This window comes from Colletes latitarsis, chromosome 8 (assembly GCF_051014445.1).
Source record: "Colletes latitarsis isolate SP2378_abdomen chromosome 8, iyColLati1, whole genome shotgun sequence".
In the NCBI taxonomy this organism is placed as follows: domain Eukaryota; kingdom Metazoa; phylum Arthropoda; class Insecta; order Hymenoptera; family Colletidae; genus Colletes; species Colletes latitarsis.
The window spans coordinates 19,735,086-19,754,946 of record NC_135141.1 but is presented as its reverse complement, the minus strand read 5'-3'; the positions used below and the strand labels follow the sequence as shown (position 1 = coordinate 19,754,946).

Here is a 19,861-nt window from a genome sequence, read left to right as displayed (position 1 = left end):
ATGCTCTACAGAAAAGTTGTCTAATACTTTTTTGTAGGTATCCATGAGCTCTATTTCCAAACTAAATTTCAATGAGATACTTTTACTATTGCTGGAGTTATGGCCGTTTAAAAATTGGACCACTTTTATGGGGTTTTTCACATTTTACGGAATCAAGGAGCAACTTTTCCAATATTTTTAGAATTTCTACATATTCTTTACTAAAATACGCGTTGATTGCTTTTTTAAATATTAAAATCCTTCAATCCGTTCAGAAATTATGACGTTTTAAAGATACGAATGCGGGGAATCATTTTGTGGCTACACATTTCATTTTTGTTAATGAATTTTTTTCTTGATAATGCGTAGGATTTCGGAGGTATGTGTAATGACCAAAAATGATTGTAATTGACCCCCGCAACTGAACATAATTTTTCCAGAACGATTTGAAATTTTTCAATTTAATTGTTAATAACTTTTTAACGAAGCCTCCATCAACAAATTTTTACTCTTGATTTTCGTCTTACTTTGGCCTCTAGAATCCTCCATTAAAATTTTTTCCAGAAGTGGCTGAACACTCTGTATATTACGTAATATAATTTTTAAATTCTTAGTTCAGTGTTTGGTTAAAATGGCGAACTTTGATATTGGGCACAATATCGTGAGATTCATCGACGTCCTCAGGATGTTTCAGAATGAACTTTGTCTCGAGACGATACAACGCTCTTGCAATTAGCACCTCATTATTGCGCAAAAAGCGCCATGATTTTGATCGTGTCTCTGTTTATCGTTGAATCTTAATTACCGTTGTCATTAAGGGCTGAATCTGCCATTGTTACAATTTGCATCGCCTATTGTGATCATAATTGGAAGAAACTCTGGAACGATTATGAAGTGAAATATTAATTTTTTTACTCTCGAGATAATTTTATTATTTTTTAAAATAAAGAATGTTAACGTTATGAATTTCAAAGTTGTTCTTGTAGTTTTATAGTTTTAAAAATGTTGTAACTGTAATTTCTCACCCTATTATTGAAACAGCTTTAAGATAACTGTAGATGGAACAGTGTAAGAGAAAAGTACAGCTTCTAAACGAAGGCAAACGCAACTACCGGACAGCTATTGATATACAGTATGAGCACCTTGTACGTGCCGTGACTTTCATCCACATAAATCGCATTCGGAATTTGATTGTTGTATTATGCTATGGCTCGTAGAAAGGCACCGACGTAACCTCTCCTAAATAGTAGCTTCGAAAGTAATGGACCCCAATAAGGATCAGCTCAAGTTCAACGAATTCGATAGATTTCATCAACAGGCCAGCCAAATACCACTGGAATAATAATTGCAAAAGAAGGATCGACATCTAAATTAATGAAATTCGTAGTTAGGAAATATATTTATTAATAGTTTAATATACTACATCGTTGGTCAATATTTTCTGTACAGGGTGTTCAGCCACCCCTGAGAAAAATTTTAATGGGAGATTCTAGAGGCTAAAATAGGACGAAAGTCAAGAATAACAATTTGTTGTTGGAGGCATCGTTAAAAAGTTATTAACGTTTAAAGTTACGCCCATACTGAATTTTTTTTCTCGAAAATGAGCAGGATTTCGGGGGTATGTCTATTCACCAAAAATGATTGTAATTGACCCCCGCAACCGAAAATAATTTTTCTCAAACGATTTGAAATTTTTCAATCTCGCCGAAAAATTTCAGCAACTACCCTCTGTCGATTTTTCTTAAAACTTCGTTTTTCATTTTTAATAAATTTGATTGACACGTTACGGAAATTTTGTCTAATACTTTTTTGTAGATACCCATGAGCTCTACTTCAGGGAAAAGTATCATTGAAATATATTCACTACTGTAGGAGTTATGGTCGTTTGAAAATTGTTCCATTTTTATGGGGGTTTTCTCACTTTACGGGGTCAAAGAACAACTTTTTCAATATTGTTAAAATTTCTACATATTTTTCACTAAAATATGCGGTATTTGCGTTTTGAAACATTAAAATCCTTCAATCCGTTCAGAAGTTACGATATTTTAATGATTTGCATGAAATTTCGGGGGTGCATTTCTGGCTTCACATTAGATTTTCGGTCAGGAATTTTTTCCCCGAAAGTGCATAGGATTTTGGGTGTGCGTCTATTCAAGAAAAATGATTGTAATTGACCCCCGCAACCAAAAATAATTTTTTCAGAATGATTTCAAATTTTTTAATTTAATTTTTTAATAACTTTTTAACAAAGCCTCAATCAAAAAATTGATATTCTTGATTTTCGTTTTATTTTGGCTTCTAGAATCTCCCATTAAAATTTTTCCCAGGGTTGGTCGAACACAACTGTATATCGTAAAACTGGTGTCTCGATAACTGTGCAATCTAGTTTGTCAATACTATTCTAAATATAATTATTAGTGAATATTCATATTCAACTATGGTTTCAACGAATTCAATAAATTTCATCAACGAGACAGCTAAATATCACTGGAATTATAATTGCAAATGAACGATCGACATCTAAATAAATGAAGTTCGAAGTTAGGAAATATATTTATTAATAGTTTGATATACTACATCGTTGGTCAATATTTTCTATATATCGTAAATCTGGTGCCTGGACAACTGGGCAATCTAGTTTGTCAATGATATTCTAAATATAATTATTAGTGACTATTCATATACAGCTATTGTTTTCGTGGTAATATATATAAATAATGATACAGCATACTTTGCTCCATATATAGAACTGATTATCATTCTCGAATATACAGAGTTCACTTTCAAAGATAATCTAGATTAATGGGTCACAGGGTCAGTTGCTCGTAGGCTGAAACAACAGCACATTTAAATACCTTTAAATAAAACTCATTATATCATTCGGTACGATACGTATATACACGATCTTCGTTATTGATGCCATGGATCTATAAATAGCAAACGTTCTTTATCATTATCAATATACTTCTTGTTATCAGTTTTGAAAATTATTAAAGATATCAGAGAGTGTATATTATAAACGATACATAGTGATTGGTGAAGCATATATTTGGACCAGCAACAATAGACTCCAAAATATTCTTCTCGACTACAGAAATAAAAACAGGGACTCTGAAAGTCACAGTGTATTTGTTTAAATGAAACAAAGTTTTCTTCAAGTCCAAACCAAAGAGATATCCATACACTTAAAAGTTACAAAATATAACGATAGTGTAAATAAAACAGATATTTAATTAAATTTGTTTAAATTGCCCTACTTTTTAGTTAACGTAAATTTCAAATAAAACACTTAAAAGCGTTGGGAGCTGCTGGCAACAGAATTGAAATGTTATATAATTCGGAACGCAAAGGGTGAAAAAAAGTGACAAATAAATGAATATCGTTAGAACCGGACGTTGCAGGTAAGTTCTTGCGTCCAGATTCGTCCCTAATTCGTAACAGCACACCTACTCGTATTTCCCTCGACTAATTTTTCCCCCCGCCTCGAATGGCTTTTCTTTCCCGCGACGGGGGCGCGATAATATTTTCTGCCCATGGGCGTAAACGAAGCAAACGCCGGGCACCGCCTGTATTACAATATTGCAAAAGGAAAAAAAAAAAAAGAAAAAGAAAAAGAAACAAACAACGCTACGGAACGTCCGACACGCTCGATCCTCCGGCGACTCGATCGTTTGGTGAAACGTCCGCCAGGGGCGCTGCTAGTAGACGTCCGAGAGAGGCACGAGAGCAGATAGTCGTGAGCCCGTCTGCCGTGCGGACGATCGTGCGTCGCTGCTCGTTTCACGTTTCGCGTCGCGGGTCGCGCGTGTGTTCCTCGAAAAACGAGCTCTCTCGTCCTTGGTGAAAAGAAACACGTGATCGCCCGGGCCTGTCCACCGCATTCCACGACAGCCACGACGATTTCCCCGGTTCCACCGGGGGCAGCCCGTAATTCCCTCGCCGTGACTCAGACCCTTTTACTTTTCTTCGTACCTCGTGCTCGACTCCGCGCAGTCCCTTTCCACCAGCGTGAACATCGTGATTCGACGTGTCCGTGAAACCGACGAAAGTCTCGAGATCGTAAGGCTACGGGTTCGCGTGTGCTCTCTCGTATCTCCTCGGTCGAGCCGCGCGAGTGCGTTTACGTACGTTTGTGTGGGTTAATGGTATTCCGGTGCATTCCTGGGGACCTTTTTTCCTCGTCGTTGGTGAACTCTTTTGTGGTGGTTCCGGGAATGTTTCGCGGCCCCGTTCGAGGGGGACGCGTGTGAGGGAACCCTGGTGATTAACAGGTGCCCCGCCGTTAACCGTAACACGCCTTGTAATCTTCGAATTTGTGGATCAAGCGTGTAACGATCGACCGCGTACCCGATTGTTCGACAAAGGTCAACGCGATAGCCGGGACGAAAACATCGAAGACGATAGGAGGGGGAGGAAAAGAAAACCACGGTTAGCGAGCCGCCGCCGGGGGGAAGAAGAACCGTGTATTTGTTTTTGTCGATACACACGTGTTCCGTGCCAGAGCACCCGCGATACGTCTATATTTAAAGGAATCGCTCGAGCAAGAAATTTCGGTGCTCCGATGACTGGCGCGCGCCCTCTCTCTCGCTCTTGGACGCTCGAGACGGAATCGTAAGGTGAATTTGAGGAAACTCTACGCTGGACCAGGACGACACGTATACCGCGTTCGAAATAACTTCGATGCGTCTGGGAGGTGTCAGAATTCTTATTTAGATGAACGTTGAATATTTTATTCGTCTATTATTGCAGCGGTCGTATGAAAATTGATTTAGATATTATGAAGAGTAAAATAAATCTCTCGATGGTTGAGAATGACAATAGTTTCGAGTTTGTTTATTGAACTCCGATTTGTTATTGCAGCGGTCGTATGAAAATTGATTTAAATATTATGGAGAGTAAAATAAATCTCCCGATGGTTGAAAATAATAGTTTCGAGTTCGTTTATTGAACTATGATTTATTTCGTTGAGTACCACCGTTATTAGAACAGAGTTTCTATCTAGTATTGCAGTGGTCCTCGTATAAAAATAGATTAAAATATTATGGAGAGTAAAATAAATCTCTCGATGGTTGAAAATAATAGTTTCGAGTTCGTTTATTGAACTCTATCTTGAATAGAGTTTCTCTATGAGATGAGTCGATCGACGAGAGTACCAGCCCAGTAAAAGTGATGAATCGTGCCACGTGAGCGACTGCCGGAGACAGTCATGTTGAACACAGAGAATATCGAGGAGTCTCCTAAACGGAGATCGACGTTCTACGTGTCGTTGGACGGGGAGGCTCGTCAGCCGTCGAAGATACCAAAAACCGTGAACACCGAGGCCGACAAGTTCGTGAGCAATACGTTCCCCATCGGCACCCCGAAGACGACGCCCAACGTGATTCTGACGCGCACGTTGAGCAACAACGAGTCGATATCCGCGAAGGGTTCGCGGGACGACACGTTCCCGGAGTCCAGGGGCAAGGTGCAGTCCCTGACGAAGATCTTCGAGACGCCCAAGAGCGAGCAGGTCGGCAACGGGCCCGAGCAGAGGAAGAAGGTCGAGAGGACCAGGTCGTTCAAGACCATCGAGAGATTCCAGAGCCGGTTCACGGGCAGGAAGGACGCCGGTAGAAAGGACAGCCGCCTGAACAACACCATAGCGTGCTTCGAAGTCGAGGATGAGGACTCGAAGAAGAAGGAGGCCGAGAAGCAGCGTGCCTCTTCCGCGAAGATCGTCGAGACCAAGGCGAACGGTTCGGCCAGGAACAGTTCAGCGGACACCAGGGTGAAACAGAACGGGAACACCACGTTCACGAACTTGTTGATACGCAGAACCCACAGCACCAAGCTGGCCAGGAGCACCAGCACGCTGGCGAAGGTGGCGGGCAGGCACGCGTCGGTCGACAGCCCCTGCGCCGTACCGACGCCTTCCAGGAACGAGAATCATCGTTCTGGTAGCGAGAAATCGAAAGACGACGAAACTCCCGACGATTCTGTCGCGGACAACGACGAGGGTACAGAGTCCTCCGTCTTCGAGGACGCTGACGCGGACGCTGGGATACATTCAGGTACGACTGGACGCCATCTTTCTTTTTTTATTGTTTGTTAGACGAGGATATTACGAGGGAGAGAATCTTTAGAGAAATGGAAAATTAAATCTTTCTTGTTTTATTCTTCGTTGGGCGAGGATATTAAAAGGCAGAGAGTCTTTAAAAAGATAGAAAATTAAATCTTTCTATTTTTATTGTTTGTTAGACGAATATATTAAATGCGAGAGAATCTTTAGAAAAATAGAAAATTAAATTGTTTCGAGGGGACGCACTATCCGCTGTAATTTTTCTTAAATGTAACCATATACAGGGTGTTCGGCCAACCCTGGGAAAAATTTTAATGGGATATTCTAGAGGCCAAAATAAGACGAAAATCAAGAATATCAATTTGTTGATTGAGGCTTCGTTAAAAAGTTATTAAAAAATTAAATTAAAATATTTCAAATAATTGACGGAAGAATTATTTTCAGTTGCGAGGGTTAATTACAATCATTTTTTATCATTATACATACCCTGGAAATTCTACCCACTTTCTAGAAAAAAACTCGAGAAGGTGTGAAATTTTTCGACAAAATTGCAAAGTTTCAAATCGTTCTGAAAAAATTATTTTTAGTTGGGGATATCAATTACAATTATTTTTGGTGAATAGACGTATACCAGAAATTCTACGCAGTTTCGAGAAAAAAATTCATTACTGAAAATATAATATCTGACCATAACTGTCTGTTATCCTGAAAATTGAAAAGTTTCAAATCATTCTAAAAAAATTATTTTTGGTTACGGGTGTCAATTACAATAAATTTTAGTGAATAGACATATCCCCAAATTCCTACGCAGTTTCGAAAAAAAAATTCGAGTAAGTGCTGAAAATTTTGTGTGAAAAAAAAAGAACTTCGAATCGTCTTGGAAAAATTATTTTTAGTTGCAGGGGTCAATTACAAGCATTTTTGGTCAACAGAAATAATCCCGAAATCCTACTCAGCTGTGAGAAAAAAATTCCTTACCGAAAATATAATTTCTGACCAGAAATGCACCCCTGAAATTTCATGCGAATCTTTAAAGTGTGATAACTTCTGAACGGATTGAAGGATTTTAATGTTTCAAAAGGCAAATAATGCGTAATTTAATGAAGAATATGTACAAATTCTAAAAATATTGGAAAAGTTCTTCCATCACCCCGCAAAATGAAAAAAACTCAATAAAAATGGTCCAATTTTTAAATGGCCATAACTCCTACAATAATGAATATATTTCAATGAAATTTTTTTCTGACGTAGAGTTCATGGGTATCTACAAAAAAGTATTAGGCAACTTTTCTATAGGGTATTAAACAAAATTACTAAAAATCAAAAACGAATTTTTAAGAAAAATCGACAAGGGTAGGTGCCTAAATTTTTCGGCGAAATTGAAAAGATTCAAATCATTCTGAAAAAAATTATTTTCGGTTTCGAGGATCAATTACAATAAATTTTAGTGAATAGACATACCCCCGAAATCCTACGCAGTTTCGAGAAAAAAATTCAGCACGGGCGGAACTTTAAACGTTAATAACTTTTTAACGAAGCCTCCATCAACAAATTGGTATCCTTGATTTTCGTCTTATTTAGGGCTCTAGAATCTGCTATTATAATTTTTCCAAGGGGTGGTCGAACACCCTGTATTTTTTAATACTCGATATAACTATCGAAAAATAATTTAGAAAATACTTCAACGTAAATATGGAAGGCTCTAAATTATTAAATGTTTTGCAATGTAGTGGCTTTTTGTAGTAAGTAAGGCAAGACTTCTTTCTTACTGAATGTCATGCAAAAGACAGTATTTTAAAATAGGGGAAGATAATAAAAAATTAAATTGTTATCATTATCTTCTGTAATTTTTCTTAAATGGAACGATATATTTTTTAATACATTACTCGATGTAACTAGTGAAAAATAATTTAGAAGATATTTCAACGTAAATATTGAAGTTTCTAAATTATTAAATATTTTGTAAACTAGTGGCTTTTAAAATGAGGAGTTGCATCGATTAATATATTAAAAAATACTGAATGTTATACGAAATCAGTATTTTAAAATAATAATATTTTAATGACATAGCAAATATATTTACACTTAAATATCTTTTAAACTAATAATTTTTCGTCGCAACTGAGTAAATACTTTTCTACAAGAAATGACGAACTCTATTGAACAGTGGATCAAAAAATCTCTGATTCTCTACGCGTCCATCTATAAACAAACTGCATCGAATTATTCTTCCCTCAGAGTTGTTTAATCTACATTTTTCAATATCCTCAACAATTTTTACATTTTTGTGAGTCAAACATTTATAAAATTCTTCTTGTAACAATCATAGACTGGCTTTTTGTAGTAAATAATGCAGAACTTCTTTGTTAGGAACTCAATATTATACGAAGAACAGTATTTTAGAATAACACTATTTTAATGATACAGCAAATATATTTACTCTTAAATACCTTTTAATCTAATAATTCTTCATCACTCTTAATTAAATACATTTCTCTAAGAAATGACGAGCTGTACAGTGAACAGTGGATAAAAAAATCTTCGATTCGAAGCTACTTAATCCACATTTTTCAATATTCCCACCAATTTTGATACTTTAATAGACAAAGTTCGTCGCAGACACATTCATAAAATTCTTCCCGTAACAAATCATAGACTTCCTCAATGAAATTCAACTCCACATTGGTCTCTTATTATTTCATCGATCTTTACAGTACCGTGACACGCGTAACGCGAAATGTTACGTCATAGAGTTCCAAGAAGCTTTCGAATTCCCTATAGTTTCGATAAATGACGGCAGACTCGGAGCTAGCTATTCCAGGGTTCGATATTCGCAGGAAAGAGAAGGAAAAAAGCACAAAGGGTTGACCCTGGGTCGCGCGAAAGTTCGTCAGAGGGAACACCACGGGATATCGTGGCGAGCTTTTTTTCTTTCGTGGGACCCTAAAGGCAGGTGGTTGAAGCAGCCTGCATAAGTAGGTCCTCCGTGTTCTTGGCGCAGGGTCCTCGATAAACACGAGCACCGTGAAGCGTCCGAACCCGGTTTGCAACGGGGAACAAAATGCCCACTAATTAAAGGTACGCTTTCCTAAGACCTTCGTTAACCTTGTCGCCCCTCTGTCCCGTTACGTCAAGCGGTTTATAAATATTTAACATTGCTAGAGGCGAGCGTTATTATTATAGACGGTAGCGATCAATTAAACTTAATCCTGCGTGAAATTCAATTAGCTACGTGGCTCGGTGGATTGGCAAGTCTCTCTCTGTACGGGCGCGAAAATAAGTTCTACTTTGTTCGAGGGTACTCGAGCGGGAATCGCCATTTTCCGTAATACACGCGGACCTAATGACGAACGTCCAAGAGTAACTGAAACGCATCTTTGAACGGTTCGCGTGAAGAACCATTCGAACAGGATATGTAAATTACATTCGCGCACAGTGTGTCGTAAATGGGAATTTGGAACAAAAATCGTAGCTTCTGAACTAGTCAATTTTCGACCTAAGACCTCTTACACTTTTTTAAAGAGAATACAAAGATGCATCAATCGATGAACAGAAATTGTACATTTTTGTTAAGAAAATTGAAGCGAACTTGATTTTTTGTTGAATAAAAATTCTTTTGCTAATTTCTACTATTGAAATTTCTTGTCAAGTGATTGCTGGGTTACTTTTGTTGGAAAAGTTTTCTGATTGGTTCAGAGGAGGTGCATAAGTGCAAGTGCAAGTACATAACTTGCAAAAATCAAATTAAAAACACAAACTTTCAAAATGCACCGAAAATTGCAATTTCTGGCATAATTTTCAACGACAAATTGGTAAATTCAGTAAAAGTTATGGATAGTGTTTTTTATTAACATTTTGGGATATAAGGATTTATAAAACATGGATTTTAGTTTTTTGGCTTTTGTTCATTGTTGGACACGCTGTGCGACGGCCACAATGAAATAATACTGCATAAAAAAATAATAAAAGATGATAAATGAACATGCGAAGAAATAGGCACAGTTTTATTGGAATAATTTATTTCAAGGAACTTTCGATCTTAAAAAAAAAATTTAATTTTGTATATTCATCCGTTACTTTGGTTGAAATATGTTGTTTCTTTTTAGGTCTCTCAATTTTTAAATTTCTGTTTTATATAGAAAAAATTGAATTTTGAATTTTTATGTTTTACTTTTAAGTTGCAAATTAAATGTAAACATACGCATTGCTATTTTCGAATAATTCGAAAACATGTTTGACGAAGAAAAGGGAAGTGTTCTTGCTATTATGTGACAAGAGTAACGTGATTTTCTTTGAACGAACAGGTGATAGGTAATCGCCCGTTCTTAATTAAGGTGGCCCTCGATCGAATGAGAAATAAAAAAGCTCGCGTGGCCAACTAACGGGACCGTTGAATTCGTTGGAGGAATCGCGAATTTCGATCGCTTCCTGAACTTAATTTACGAGACTACCCCATTGTTCCCTTCAGCCCTTCGATTCGTTCCATTCGACGCCCTAGGGTGACTATTTTGCGCTGTAATTTTGTAAAATAGGGGAAGAAAATAGAAAAATGGGAAAATAGGGGAGAAATTTTGTTTTTTTATTTTTACGTTCGTTTCGTTGAAATATAAAAATCTGCAGAAGCATTCTTAACAGTCGCGATCTCTCGATCAACTTGAGAATATTCAAATATTGCAATATTCAAGTTTCTTGGCTCTGAACTCTTTAAAGTTTATGGTTCTTTTTCTACGTATCAGTCAAGAATTTCAGAAAATAGAGGAGAAATTCTGTTTTTTTATTTTCATGTTCATTTCGTTGAAATATAAAAATCTGCAGAAGCATTCTTATCAATCTCGATGTCTCAATTAACTTGAGAATATTCAAATTTGCAAATATTCAAGTTCCTTAAATATTCAAAGTGTATGGCTTTTTTTTCTACGTATCAGTCAAGAATTTCAGGAAATGGAGGAGAAATTTTGTTTGTTTATTTTTATATTCGTTTCGTTGAAATATAAAAATCTGCAGAAGCATACTTAACACTCGCGATCTCTCGATCAACTTGGGAATATTCAAATTTGCAAATATTCAAGTTTCTTGAATATTCAAAGTTTATGGTTTTTTTTTCTACGTATCAATCAAAAATCTCAGAAAATAAGGGAGAAATTTTTATTTATTTTTATATTCGTTTCGTTGAAATATAAAAATCTGCAGAAGCATTCTTCACACTCGCGATCTCTCGATCGGCTTGGAAATATCCAAGTTTTATGACTCCGATCTCTTTAAAAGCTAGTTTATTGTTTGTTTCCTTACGTATCAGTCAAGAATTTCAGAAAATAGGGGAGAAATACTGTTTCTTTTATTTTTACGTTCGTTTCGTTCAAATATAAAAATTTATAGAAGCATTCTTAACAATCTCGATCTCCCGATCAACTTAGGAATATTCAAATATTGCAAATATTCAAGTTTCTTGGCTCTCATCTCTTCAAAGTTTATGGTTTTTTTTTTCTACGTATCAATCAAGAATCTCAGAAAATAAGGGAGAAATTTTTATTTATTTTTATATTCGTTTCGTTGAAATTTAAAAATCTGCAAAACCATTCTTAACAATCTCGATCTCTCGATCAACTTGGAAATATTCAAATATTGCAAATATTCAAGTTTCTTGACTTTGATCTCTTCAAAGTTTATGGTTTTTTTTTTCTACGTATCAATCAAGAATTTCAGAAAATAGGGGAGATATTTCTGTTTATTTTTATATTCATTTCGTTGAAATATAAAAATCTGCAGAAGCATTCTTAACACTCGCGATCTCTCGATCGACTTGGAAAGTTCGCGCCACGTTGGAAAAATTTAATAATTCAATTTTCACAGCTTTCGAAATTCATTTAGCCGTGCATTTGAAAAATATTCAAGTTTCTTGGCAATTGCGTGATTCATAAGTTTATCAGAGCGAAACCAGTTTCACGTACAGGGCGCCGTATAAATGTTATCTTTTTTCTTTCACACCTTTGGAACACCACTATAATACACAAAATTCTTAAAAAGAATCTATCGAAATTTTTCTATAACAAAATTAATCCCAAAAGGAAGCCCACAATTTTTTTAAATTGTTTCGTATATTATAAGATAGTGTATTTAAAATGTTTGAGAGCCCCTGCCTATGTACGAGCTTGGTTAATTTGCAGATACACCAACAATGTTCACGTGGTGTATAGTTTGTACCCAAATTTGTCTAGACTCGAATGCTGTTTTTACCTTTTAGCAAGGTGCACGGTAAATTCTAAGAAAGAGAGAACCGACATGCCTCGAAACTCATTTACGTCCGGAAGCAAATAATTAACGTTCGTTACACGCTCGTGCGGTGTACTCGAAAGACCATTTAACGATCACGCGTTCGATTTCACTTAGCCCTTTAACCCTTCTCGCAACTTTTCCGAGCGCGACGCGTGGAACGATGGAAACGCACGGTCCTTCGACCGTTTGCGTTCTTACGGAAATTACAATTCAAACATTCAAACGAGTATCAAAATTCTTTGCAAGTTTCGAGTATATTTCGATATTCGATTCGATCGCGGGGAAGCCCATTTTGGCGAAACAGCAAAATTTTATTTGTTCTCGGATAAGTAAAACAATTAGCCTTCGTGGTTAAAATTTATCGAGCGTGAAACGTTTCACAGTTTCGTTTCAATTATTTTAACGTTTAATATTACTCTTAATCCTGTACGGTGTTTTTCTTGTTTGTTATTTCTATTCGTGTGCAGTTCTATACAGGGTGTTCGACCACTCCTGGGAAAAATTTTAATGGGAGATTCTAGAGGCCAAAATAAGAGGAAAATCAAGAATACCAATTTGTAGATTGAGGCTTCGTTAAAAAGTTGTTAACATTTAAAGTTCCAACCGTACTGAATTTTTTTCTCGAAAATGCGCAGGATTTCGGGGATATGTCTATTCGCCAAACATAATTGCAATTGATCCCTGCAACTAAAAATAATTTTTCCAAAACGATTTGAAATTTTTTTTCTTTCGTCGAAGAATTTCACACCTTCTCGAATTTTTTTCTAGAAAGTAGGTAGGATTTCGGGGGTATGTCTATTCACCAAAAATAATTGTAATTGACCCCCGCAACCAAAAATAATTTTTCCAGAATGATTTGAAATTTTTTTTTTCCTCGAAAAATTTTGGCACCTAATTAGATTTTCGGTAAGGAATTTTTTTTCTCGAAAGTGCGTAGGATTTCGGGGGTACGTGTAATGACCAAAAATGATTGTAATTGACCCCCGCAACCGAAAATAATTTTTCCAAAACGTTTTAAAACTTTTAAACGTCGCCGAAAAAAGGCACCTACCCCCTTGTCGATTTATCTTAAAAATCCTTTTTTCATTTTTAATAATTTTGTTTGACGACCTACAGAAAAGTTGTCTAATACTTTTTTGTAGGTACCCACGAGCTCTACTTCGGAAAAAAGTTTCATTGAAATATATTCACTATTGTAGTAGTTATGGCTGTTTCAAAATTGGACCATTTTTATGTGGTTTTTCTCATTTTGCGGGGTCAAGGACCAACTTTTCGAATATTTCTACGATTTGTACATATTCTACACTAAAATGCGCGTAGTTTGCTTTTTTAAACATTAAAATCGTCCAATCCGTTCAGAAGTTATGACGTTTTAAACATTCGCACGAAATTTCGGGGTAACATTTCTGGCCAGTAATGATATTTTTGGTACAAAATTTTTTTCTCGAAAGTGGTTAGGATTTCGAGGGTATGTCTATTCACCAAAAATGCTTGTAATTGATCCCTGTAAGAAAATATAATTTTTTTAGTATGATTTGAAATTTCTTAATTTCGTCTAAAAATGTCAATGCCTACTTGAATTTTTTTCTCGAAAGTGAATAGGATTTCGGAAGTATGTATAATCACCAAAAATAATTGTAATTGACTCCCGTAATCGAAAATAATTTTTCCAAAACGATTTGAAATTTTTGAATTTAATTGGTAATAACTTTTTAACGAAGCCCCGACCAACAAATCAGTATTCTTAATTTTCGTGTTATTTTGACCTCTAGAATCTCCCATTAAAATTTTTCCCAAGGGTGGCCGAACACCCTGTATAATTTATACGTTTTTTCAATCAGTTTTTGTACTTTATATCTCCCACATTTTGTGGTCGCTATATTTAATGGTAATGTCTGGAAAGGGTTTTATTCAATAAACGAATAAAGGGTCGTTATAATTTTGAACAATTAAATATAGTAATTGATTAGACTCTCCAGAGCATTATAATAGATTATAATTTAATCTGAAAGTTATGTTGGATTATAGTTTCATGATTGTTCTGGAGAATTTAATAAATTACTGTATTTAACAATATTTTCAAATTTTTTTCAATTTTAAATCCAATATTTATACTTATTATATTTATTTATGTTATATTACGATCATTATTAATATTTTTTTGTATAAATTATTTTGGTACGTAAAATAATTAAAATAATTAAAATAATTAAAAATAAGAATATTAATTAAATCTGCTAAGATAGAGTAGTTTAGTTTCATACTTGCACATACTGTAAATACAATATTTCTTTATAAAATTATTCTGATATGTATGTATATTAATGATATGATAAAATAAGAATATTAATAAAATCTGCTAGAATAGAATAGTTTAGTTTCATACTTGCACATACTGTAAATACAATATTTCTTTATATAAATTATTCTGATATGTATGTATATCAGTGGTATAAAAAAGTAAAGATATTAATAAAATCTGCTAAGATAGAGCAGCTAATAAGCTAACATAAAATATGAAATATTTCTTAAAGTTTCTTTAAAGTATCACTTAAAATATTACTAAAAACAATTGACGTATGTAAAAATAGTGTTGGTTCAATTTAAACAAAAAAAAAGCATATTGCATTTGTTACAAAGAAGCGCCAGAAAGATCCACTATATTTTCTATCTTTATTTAGAAAAGAACTATAGCTTGTCCCAGTTTCTAAAATCACTCTGGACATTTCCGTTACTCTGACATCCGTAAAAATCGGAGCACAGTTAGAGTACTCGATTTCTGTAATTTTAATATCATTTAAGTAACATTCCGTGCGTCGGTGGATCGCGTTTAATTTTCCGCGGTGGTCCCGATGATCGTTCCCGCGAAGAAAGGAATTAAAACCATCGAACAAAGGCGCCATAGACCACGCTGCTGGTCTCTGAAATATTCATGCGAGCGGTGCTTATGTCCTCTCTACTTTCGAGCTGAACGGTTGCGCGCGCGTACGTCCGGATCATTAGAGCGAGCAGAAATGACGTGGAACTGTTCTCGTTCCTCGTAATCTACCCCCCTCCCCGGGATCATTGTCCACGAACGATTTGTAAAGGGAAGAAAAAACACGCGCGCCGCACACTGGAGGCAGAGAGAAAAGAAAAAAAAAGAAAAACTCGAGCGGTAAAAAGCAACGATTTCGAGTTTTCGTGTTCCGTGGGATCGCGATGAAGCTGCTAACCGTGATGTCATCGTCGATTTTTCACGGCAAAACGGGGGGAATAGGGGCACCAGGGACATCGAGGTCGATCCATTAAGCCCTCGTTTGCGGAGAGAATTCTCCAGTTCCTGGTTCCGTTTTCACGGAAACGGGAAAAGGAAACCGTGAAAAATCGAATTCGCGTCGCGCCTATGAAGGGGGGATTGAAAAATCAGGACAGATAAACCAGTCTGCGGGATCGAGTGACTTATCTGCGATACCAACGCAATATGGCCCCCCCTGAGGAAACAATATCGGACGATATCGAGTGACCTTATGTCGCTTTTAGGGAAAATCGGGCAGAGTTTACGCTCCCGCGAACGTGGATGCGTTTTTTCGTGTTTGGAAATTGGATTCTTTCTCTGAGGGCTGTATGCACCCCTTTCTGATTTTGTGGGCTGCTGAATTTTAGTAAAACTTGTGTTTGGAACGGGGGATTGTACGTTTATGGTCGAACAATTTCATTCTGGGTATTTGTACTTAGAATTTTTATTTTATGTTGCTTTATAATTTGAACAGGATGATCTACTTAAATTGTAAAGTGAATAGAATGTGGGATAGATGAAATTTAAATAAAGGTATGGGAGAGAAAAATTATATTGTCAAGAATTTATGAAAGGTTTACTTTTTTATTTAGAAAAATCTCCAACCATTCGGGGAATTTGATTATTATGAGGGTATTATATTATCAGTGAATTTAAAAGTACTTAATCTTCTCAGAAGACTCGTCTAAATCAATGATTTTTCAGTCGAGTTAGCCACATCAAAATAAACGTGAATGTATATAAATTACAATTGCACCAATAATTAGAAATTCACTGATAACATGATACTTCTATATAATTATCAAATTTCCCAATAGCAAAAGTCTTTTAGAAACCAAACTAATTTACTATGACTTTTCTAAATAAAGGAAAAATTGTTTAGATAAATGTTTTCATTGGAAAAAATAAACCTCTTTTAATTTTTTATTTTTCTGGAACAAAATATTATTTCCCTTCAACAATTCAGCCTTTCTTTGTTCGTTTTATGACTAGATATTTATAATTATCAACCAAAGTTATTAACTTTGATTATTCTTAATAAAAAAAAAAATTATTTCAGTGTTCCTCGTTATAGAAAATAGACTCGTTTTAATTTCTTATTTTTCTTCAACAATTCAGCCTTTCTTCATTCGTTTTGCGACCACATAAATATAATTATCAGCCAAACTGATCAACTTTGATTTTTCCAAATAAAAAAAGTAATTATTTAGGTGTTCCACGTTAAAAAAATAGACTCGGTATAATTTCTTATTTTTCTAGAACAATATTATTTTCTATCGACGATAGAATTTTTCTTTGTTCATTTTACGACTACATATATATATAATTATCAACCAAACTGATCAACTTTGATTTTTTCAAATAAAAAAAGTAATTATTTAGGTGTTCCACAGTATAGAAAATAGACTCGTTTTAATTTCTTATTTTTCTTCAACAATCCAGCCTTTCTTTATTCGTTTTATGACTAGATATTCATAATTATCAACCAAACTAATCGACTTTGATTTTTCTAAATAAAAAAAATAATTATTTCAGTATTCCTCGTTATAGAAAATAGACCCGTTTTAATTTCTTATTTTTCTTCAACAATCCAGCCTTTCTTTATTCATTTTATGACTGGATATTTATAATTATCGATCAAACTGATCAATTTCGATTTTAATAAATAAAGAAAGTAATTATTTAGGTGTTCCACGTTAGAAAAAATAAACCTGTTTTAATTTCTTATTTCTCTGAAACAATATTATTTTCCTTCGACGATTCAGCCTTTCCTTGTTCGTTTTATGACTAGATATTTACAATTATCGATCAAACTGATCAACTTCGATTTTTCTAAATAAAAAAAGTAATTATTTAGGTGTTTCACATTAGAAAACATGAATCTGTTTTAATTTCTTATTTTTCTGAAACAATTTTATTTTCGTTCAACGATTCAGCATTTCTTTGTTCGTTTTACGACCACATATATATAATTATCAACGTTTTAATTTCTTATTTTTCTTCAACAATTCAGCCTTTCTTTATTCATTTTATGATTAGATATTTATAATTATCAATCAAACTGATCAACTTCGATTTTTATAAATAAAAAAAGTAATTATTTAGGTGTTTCACGTTAGAAAATATAAACCTGCTTTAATTTCTTATTTTTCTGGAACAATATTATTTTCCTTCGACAATTCAGCCTTTCCTTGTTCGTTTTATGATTAGATATTTATAATTATCAATCAAACTGATCAACTTCGATTTTTCTAAATAAAAAATGTAATTATTTAAGTGTTTCAGTTAGAAAATATAAACCTGCTTTAATTTCTTATTTTTCTGGAACGATATTATTTTCCTTCAACAATTCAGCCTTTCTTTGTTCGTTTTATACTAGATATTTATAATTATCGATCAAACTGATCAATTTCGATTTTAATAAATAAAAAAAGTAATTATTTAGGTGTTCCACGTTAGAAAAAATAAACCTGTTTTAATTTCTTATTTCTCTGAAACAATATTATTTTCCTTCGACGATTCAGCCTTTCTTTATTCATTTTATGACTAGATATTTACAATTATCGATCAAACTGATCAACTTCGATTTTTCTAAATAAAAAAAGTAATTATTTAGGTGTTTCACATTAGAAAACATGAATCTGTTTTAATTTCTTATTTTTCTGAAACAATTTTATTTTCGTTCAACGATTCAGCATTTCTTTGTTCGTTTTACGACCACATATATATAATTATCAACGTTTTAATTTCTTATTTTTCTTCAACAATTCAGCCTTTCTTTATTCATTTTATGATTAGATATTTATAATTATCAATCAAACTGATCAACTTCGATTTTTATAAATAAAAAAAGTAATTATTTAGGTGTTTCACGTTAGAAAATATAAACCTGCTTTAATTTCTTATTTTTCTGGAACAATATTATTTTCCTTCGACAATTCAGCCTTTCCTTGTTCGTTTTATGACTAGATATTTACAATTATCGATCAAACTGATCAACTTCGATTTTTCTAAATAAAAAAAGTAATTATTTAGGTGTTTCACATTAGAAAACATGAATCTGTTTTAATTTCTTATTTTTCTGAAACAATTTTATTTTCGTTCAACGATTCAGCATTTCTTTGTTCGTTTTACGACCACATATATATAATTATCAACGTTTTAATTTCTTATTTTTCTTCAACAATTCAGCCTTTCTTTATTCATTTTATGATTAGATATTTATAATTATCAATCAAACTGATCAACTTCGATTTTTATAAATAAAAAAAGTAATTATTTAGGTGTTTCACGTTAGAAAATATAAACCTGCTTTAATTTCTTATTTTTCTGGAACAATATTATTTTCCTTCGACAATTCAGCCTTTCCTTGTTCGTTTTATGACTAGATATTTACAATTATCGATCAAACTGATCAACTTCGAGTTTTCTAAATAAAAAAAGTAATTATTTAGGTGTTTCACATTAGAAAACATGAACCTGTTTTAATTTCTTATTTTTCTGAAACAATTTTATTTTCGTTCAACGATTCAGCATTTCTTTGTTCGTTTTACGACCACATATATATAATTATCAACGTTTTAATTTCTTATTTTTCTTCAACAATTCAGCCTTTCTTTATTCGTTTTATGATTAGATATTTATAATTATCAATCAAACTGATCAACTTCGATTTTTATAAATAAAAAGAGTACTTATTTAGGTGTTCCACATTAGAAAAAATAAACTTGCTTTAATTTCTTATTTTTCTGGAACAATATTATTTTCCTTCAACAATTCAGCCTTTCTTTGTTCGTTTTATACTAGATATTTATAATTATCAACCAAACTAATCAACTTCGATTTTTCTAAATAAAAGAAGTAATTATTTAGGTATTCCACGTTATAAAAAATGAACCCGTTCTAATTTCTTATTATTCTGAAACAATTTTATTTTCGTTCAACGATTCAGCATTTCTTTGTTCGTTTTACGACCACATATATATAATTATCAACGTTTTAATTTCTTATTTTTCTTCAACAATTCAGCCTTTCTTTATTCGTTTTATGATTAGATATTTATAATTATCAATCAAACTGATCAACTTCGATTTTTATAAATAAAAAGAGTAATTATTTAGGTGTTCCACATTAGAAAAAATAAACTTGCTTTAATTTCTTATTTTTCTGGAACAATATTATTTTCCTTCGACAATTCAGCCTTTCCTTGTTCGTTTTATGATTAGATATTTATAATTATCAATCAAACTGATCAACTTCGATTTTTCTAAATA

General features: G+C 33.8%; 1 protein-coding gene across 6 annotated transcripts in view; it reads left to right on the top strand.

Annotated features, from left to right (window-relative positions):
• The window catches only part of Raskol (Ras GTPase-activating protein raskol), a 351,754-nt gene that overhangs the window by 153,288 nt on the left and 178,605 nt on the right, over positions 1–19,861 (top strand). For 2 of the 6 annotated variants that reach the window (XM_076770847.1, XM_076770848.1), the window contains exon 1: positions 3,523–6,029. The exons of 2 other annotated variants lie outside the window; for them this stretch is intronic. In XM_076770847.1, coding sequence (XP_076626962.1) covers positions 5,186–6,029 — 844 coding nt within the window. In that variant the 5' untranslated portion in view covers positions 3,523–5,185. Of the gene's footprint in view, positions 1–3,522; positions 6,030–19,861 lie in introns of those variants that run through there. 2 more of the 6 variants (XM_076770846.1, XM_076770845.1) reach the window with 2 other exon arrangements.